The following is a 7,086-nucleotide window of genomic DNA, read 5'->3' as shown; positions in this document are numbered from 1 at the left end:
TATTGTGACGAGCCAGTTGCCCGGCCACCATTGACCAGACATTTTCAATTGGTAACAAATCTGGAGAATGTGCTGGCCAGGGCAGCAGTCGAACATTTTCTGTATCCATAAGGCCCGTACAGGACCTGCAACATACGGTCGTGCATTATTCTGCTGAAATGTTAGGTTTCGTAGGGATCGAATGAAGGGTAGAGCCGCGGGTCGTAACACAACTGAAATGTAACGTCCATTGTTCAAAGTGCCGTCAATGCGAACAAGAGGTGACCGAGACGTGTAACCAATGTCACCCCATACCATCACGCCGGGTGATGCGCCAGTATGGCGATGACGAATACACGCTTCCAATGTGCGTTAACCGCGATGTCGCCAAACACGGATGCGACAATCATGATGCTGTAAACAGAACCTGGATTCATCCGAAAAAATGACGTTTTCCCATTCGTGCACCCAAGTTCGTCGTCGAGTACACCATCGCAGGCGCTCCTGTCTGTGATGCAGCGTCAAGGGTAACCGCAGCCATGGTCTCCGAGCTGATAGTCCAAGCTGTTGCAAACGTCGTCTGTTGGTGCAGATGGTTGTTGTCTTGCAAACGGCCCCATCTGTTGACTCAGGGATCGAGACGTGGCTGCACGATCCGTTACAGCCACGCCGATAAGATGCCTGTCATCTCGATTGCTAGTGATACGAGACCGTTGGGATCCAGAACGGCGTTCCGTATTACGTTCGTTAACCCACCGATTCCATATTCTGCTAACAGACATCGGATCTCGACCAACGCTAGCAGCAATGTCGCGATAAGATAAACCGGAATCGCGATAGGCTACAGTCCGACCTTTATCAAAGTCGGAAACGTGATAGTACGCATTTCTCCTCCTTACACGAGGCATCACAACAACGTTTCACCAGGCAACGCCGGCCAACTGCTGTTTGTGTATGAGAAATCGGTTGGAAACTTTGCGCATGTCAGCACGTTGTAGGTGTCGCCACCGGCGCCAACCAAGTGCGGGTGGGATGGAGCTGCCGCCGTCGACGCCGCCGACCGCCCGGCCGCCACAAGAGCTGGAGTACCTGCTGCCAACCTGTTGTGTCTAGACAAGACAGCCTAGACACAATGAGAGGAAGCCGAAAGGCACGCGCTTAAACTCGCGCAGGCTGGCGTGAGGTCTGAAACAGGATACGTAATCAATGGTATAAAGAAAAGTACGGAGCTTGTGGAATACTTAACTTTAATCCACATTTGTAGAACATCGCTCTTGATGATACACTAATAGAATCTCAATATCAATTGAATACGGCGCCTTGCTAGGTCGTAGCAAATGTAGCTGAAGGCTATGCCAACTATCGTCTCGGCAAATGAGAGCGTATTTGTCAGTGAACCGTTCCTTGCAAAGTCGGCTGTACAACTGGGGCGAGTGCTAGTACGTCTCTCTAGACCTGCCGTGTGGTGGCGCTCGGTCTGCTATCACTGACAGAGGCGACACGCGGGTCCGACGTATACTAATGGACCGCGGCCGATTTAAAGGCCACCACCTAGCAAGTGTGGTGTCTGGCGGTGACACCACACTCTGAAAAGCTAATCATTTGCATATCACAGTATCTTCTTCCTGTCTGTTAAATTTCGCGTCTGTAGCACGTCATCTTCGTGGTGTAGCAATTTTAATGGCCAGTAGTTTAGAAAATATACTGCAAAGGTAATGAATTAGTTGTCGGCTGGAAAGGGAGAACTAGGCTGACGTCGCAGGAAGCGGCTGGATGATTGGGACCAGAACAGGTGACAGTGTCACATAATGGTTGGAAGGAGATGATAATGATGATGATGGTTGTGACGTATACGTACTGTACTCACGTTACATGAGATGACACTCGGCACATGCAGGTAGTGCGGGCGGGATGGAGCTGCCGCCGTGGACGCCGCCGGTCGCCCGGCCGCCACAAGAGCTGGAGTACCTGCTGCGGCTGTTGCACTGGACGGGTGTGATGCGGCACCCGCGAGCAGAGTCCTGGGAGGCGCGCGCCTACTACCTGCGGAGCGCGGTCGCGAACGCCGCAGTGGCGGCCTTCCTCTGCTCGCAGGCGCTGGCCCTGTGGAGGGGCGGTACCGCCGACATAGACCGCTTCACACTCTTGCTTTCCACCTTCAACACCGTCGCCGCCTGGCTCTTCCGCCTCGGACATATCGCCGTTCACGAGCGCCAATTTCACTATCTCGCCGCCCAGGTTTGTACTCTACAAGATGAAGTGTCTCCGTAAGGTAATGTGAGTGTCGTGCTAAACAAAAATCAGTATTGTTATTACTGATATGGTCTTCAGTTCATGGTCTCTCCGTTCTACGCTATATTGTGCAACCTTCTATATACTCGAAAAACTATTGTAGCCTACATCCTTTTGGACCCGATAACTACGCTTATCTCCAGGTCTCCCATTACAATTTTTATCCCCACACTTCCCTGGTGATTCCTTCAGTCACAGAATGTGCCCTACAATCGAGCTCTTCCTTTAGTCCAGTTGTACCAAAAAATTTCTTTTCTCCCCAAGTCTGTTCAGTACCTCATCATTAGTTACGTGATGTGCCCATCTACAGCATTTTTCTATAAGAGCACATTTCAAAAGCGTCTATTCTCTTCTTATCTCAACCGCTTATCGGTAGGTCCGCTATTGTTTTCTGTCTACATAAATGATCTTTTGTATAGGGTGGACAGCAATGTGCGGCTGTTTGCTGATGATGCTGTGGTGTGCGGGAAGGTGTCGTCGTTGAGTGACTGTAGGAGGATACAAGATGACTTGGACAGAATTTGTGATTGGTGTAAAGAATGGCAGCTAACTCTAAATATAGATAAATGTAAATTAATGCAGATGAATAGGAAAAAGAATCCTGTAATGTTTGAATACTCCATTAGTAGTGTAGCCCTTGACACAGTCACATCGATTAAATATTTGGGCGTGACATTGAAGAGCGATATGAAGTGGAACAAGCATGTAATGGCAGTTGCGTGGAAGGCGGATAGTCGTCTCCGGTTCATTGGTAGACTTTTGGGAAGATGTGGTTTATCTGTAAAGGAGACCGCTTATAAAACACTAATACGACCTTGAGTACTGCTCGAGCGTTTGGGATCCCTATCAAAGTCGTATTGAGGGAGGACATAGAAGCAATTCAGAGGCGGGCTGCTAGATTTGTTACTGGTAGGTTTGATCATCACGGGAGTGTTACGGAAATGTTTCAAGAACTCGGGTGGGAGTCTCTGGAGGAAAGTAGGCGTTCTTTTCGTGAATCGCTACTGAGGAAATTTAGGGAACCAGCATTTGAGGCTGATTGCACTACAATTTACTGCCGCCAACTTATATTTCTCGGAAACACCACAAAGACAAGAGAGATTAGGGCTCGTACAGAGACATATAGGCAGTCATTTTTCCCTCGTTCTGTTTGGGAGTGGAACAGGGAGAGAAGATGCTAGTTGTGGTACGAGGTACCCTCCACCACGCACCGTATGTTGGATTGCAGAGTATGTATGTAAATGTAGATGTATCGTGTTCGTTTCAGTTTAGAGCAAGTCAGATGAATAACAGCGAACTCTAACTGTAGAGAATTTTAAGTTAATGCAAGTGGGTAGGAAAAACAAATACATGATGTTCGAGTACAGCTGCTTGACACAGTCACACAGATAAACGTCTGGCCATATCGTTGCAAAGCAGTATGAAATGGAAAGAGCATATAATGAATGTTGCAGGGAAGGCGCATGGTCAACACCGGTTTATTGGGGGAGTTTCGGGAAAGTATTTTTCATTTGTAAAGTAGACAGCATATGCGACACTAGTGCGACCCATCGTTGAGTACTGATCGAGGGATCCACACCAGGTCCGATTAAAGGCAGACCTCGAAGCTCTGCAGAGGTCAGTGCTAGATTTGTTAGTGGTAGGTTTGAACAACACGCAAGTATTAGGGAGAAGCTTTGGGAACTCAGATGGGATTCACTGGAGGGAAAGCATCACTGAGAAAATTTGGAGAACCAGAATTTGAGGCTGACTGCATGGCCATTCTACTTTAGCCAACACAAATTTCGCATAAGGACCAATAAGATAAGATTATGCAGACTAGGCCTAGTATGGAGGCATACAGACTCTCATTTTTCACTCACTCTATATGCGACTGGAACAGGAAAGGAAATGACTAGTAGTGGCAAACGGTAGTCTCCCTCACGCATCTTACCGTGGCTTGTGGAATATATATGTAGTTGTAGATGTACATGCCGATGTACATGTACAATACTGCACCCCCCACCCCGACAAATACCTTCAGAAAATACTTCCCATTATTATAATTTCACGTCTGATGTTAACAAATTTCTCTTCTTCACAAACGCGTTTCTTGCGATTGCCAATGTACTTCGGCTGTCACCCGTAATTTTATTGCAGAAATAGCAGAATAGGAATTAGGATAGTTAATAGATATTAGATTAGTTAATGGTTAGTAGATATAATCCTTTTAGCGGATATATTCCTCTTAGTGTCCCATTAATAATCTAGTTCCCTCAGCATAGCCTGATTTAGTTCAGCTCCTCACCATTACTGCTGTGTTTGTTTTGTTGGTGTTAACATTATATCCTCCTTTCAACGCTGTGTTCATTCTGTTAATCTGCTCTTCCAAGTCCTATGCTGTACCTGACAGGATTACGGTGTCATTGAGGAAACCTCATATTTAATTTTTTCTCCATATTTTTCCTTGATTTCCCCCGCTTGCTCAGTGAACAGATTGAATAACATTTGGGACGGATTATAACCTGTTTCCTTCCTTCGCAAACACTATTTCCCTTTCATGACCTTCAAATGGTTCAAATGGCTCTGAGTGCTGTGGGACTTAAAATCTGAGGTCATCAATCCCCTAGAACTTAGAACTACTTAAACCTAACTAACCTAAGGACAACACACACATCAATACCTGAGGCAGGATTCGAACCTGCGACCATAGCGGTCGCACGTTTCCAGACTGATGCGCCTAGAACCACTCCGGCACAACGGCCGGCTTTCGTGACCTTCGAGACATAATTGCAGTCTGGTTTCTGTAAACTCTGTAAATAACCTTTTCTGCTCTGTATTTCACCCCTGCACCTTTCAGAATTTGAAACAGTGTATATTAGTCTACATCGTCGAAAGCTCTTGAAAAGTTCAGCTACAAGCATTTAGAAATATTTTGGCGAAAATTCTTGTGAATCACACACTTTGCAAATTCTTGTGCATCAAACACTATGATTCTTGTGAATCACACAGTCAGCGTTGATATCACTTATAACTTGCTCATTTTTGCCATCTTTCATTGGGAGACTCTGGGTGCTCCATTAGGTACACTGGCGCTTTGTCTCCGTGTCCTACTCAAATAGTCACGCACCTAGAATGTAACAAATACTAAAAAATCAGCTTCAGTTGGAACCAGTTCTGAAAATTCACTTACCATTGCCATTCTACCTGCGTTAAGCACGTACGTCAATACTTTGGAGCATACCTTTTAAATGTTGAGGTAATTTGTCCCGATGGTGTGCACAGCGGCTGTATGAAGGTTCAGTGCCTATGCAGTTGTTCTAAGGTTCTCTCGAAAGTCAGAGTACAACAAAACACGCTCGTGAGTCACATTTTCTTCGGTGTGGCTGACTGATGGCCGTTTAGAGCGGGACCGTCGGGCAGTTATTAGCGGCCCTACTTCAGCATATTCAGTCAACTTGAAAATTTTGGATACAGTAGAGAACAATTCTTGTATGCTTGCTCAAAAGGTAATAGGCATCAATATAACTTTCGGAACGGAGGACGACGACATACCATTGTTAGGCCGTTTGCTCCATTGCGCGTCATGACAAGACACTTGAGATGAGTTTCACGAAATCAGTGGTACTGACGCAACACTGCTTGCAGCAGATTGACCTTGGGCGCTTTGTGAAGCTAAGCGTTCCCCTTCTCCTACTGCATTTAGCGCAGCCAGTCCAAATGTTCTGCGATGTGCAGTCTTATCACCATAAACTTACTGGACAGATATTTGTGAGAAGGGGGGGTCGAATCTACATTTGGATGTTCTGGTTTGGGTTTCTGTAGTTCCAAAGATGTACTGTAAGTGGGCGACAATTTATTGAGCACGGCCATGGCATATTACTACTGTCGTTCAACTGCCCCAACGCTGGATCTTGATTGACGTTTATGCAGCTTTCATTCCGTGGGGTTACCTACACTTGGTTATTGTTGAGTATCTTTATATTTTGTGTAAAAGTATAAGTCTACTTGAAATAAAGTAATTTCTTGGGGGTTTTGTGACTGGTAATATCTGAGAAATCCATTTTACCTGTTGTGAAGAGAAGAACTCTTGCAGTAGAGGCAGTTTGTGTGTAAATTCACTTGACAACTCTCAGTAACTGTCTTTTCTATCTATGTGCAGCTGGACCGTGACTTTGGAGACTTCCTGCGCCCACATGATGTTCACCTGATGGAGACACGTGACCAAGATCTGCGCAGATTCGTGCTGGCCTACATTTGGTTTGGCACCGCAGGCTGCCTGTGGTGGATCATATTTCCGCTGCTTCGCTTTGGTTTCTGTGCTGCAGGATTGCCGTTTATCTTGGAGCTCCCATACGATGTGACGAGTCCTCTCACATTCATCCCCACTTGGGTCTTCTGCAGCTTCATCACTATACACGCGGCCGTGCTTACTATAGTTGTGGACTCCTTCAACGTGTCCCTCATAGCACAGCTGCGGGTGCAGCTCATCCTACTCTCCAGAAACATTGTCGACCTTGCTAATGAAGACCAAGACCTTACGTCTTCAATCAAACATATGCCTTGTGAAACTTCACTCTCATCTGACGCCATGAGTGGCTTTCAAATCAGACATCAACTACGAAAAATGATTCTTCACCATCAAGCTATTATTGGGTAAGTGATGATATACTGGCTTATGATGTACATATTATTTCGAGCTCAAATGCACTACAGTAGCAAAATTTTTAAACACGAGGGTTCAAGTGTTAAGCGGAAACCAGTTTTTGGGCTGGCAGGCACCACTGTGACATGTCTCATATGTAAAACAACAACATAGAACACTAATTGCGAAAC

The 7,086-nt window shown here is 46.0% G+C and overlaps 1 protein-coding gene across 1 annotated transcript in view; it reads left to right on the top strand.

Moving 5' to 3' along the window:
* The first annotated feature begins 1,890 nt into the window (after nucleotides 1-1,890).
* The window catches only part of LOC124620133 (odorant receptor 65a-like), a 55,504-nt gene continuing 50,308 nt past the window's right edge, over nucleotides 1,891-7,086 (top strand). Inside the window, exons 1-2 of the mRNA XM_047146803.1 lie at nucleotides 1,891-2,217; nucleotides 6,413-6,906. Of these exons, the coding sequence (XP_047002759.1) occupies nucleotides 1,891-2,217; nucleotides 6,413-6,906 (821 nt within the window). The remainder of the gene's footprint in view (nucleotides 2,218-6,412; nucleotides 6,907-7,086) is intronic.

This window comes from Schistocerca americana, chromosome 6 (assembly GCF_021461395.2).
Source record: "Schistocerca americana isolate TAMUIC-IGC-003095 chromosome 6, iqSchAmer2.1, whole genome shotgun sequence".
NCBI classification, from domain to species: domain Eukaryota; kingdom Metazoa; phylum Arthropoda; class Insecta; order Orthoptera; family Acrididae; genus Schistocerca; species Schistocerca americana.
This window is presented reverse-complemented; position numbering and strand designations above follow the sequence as displayed.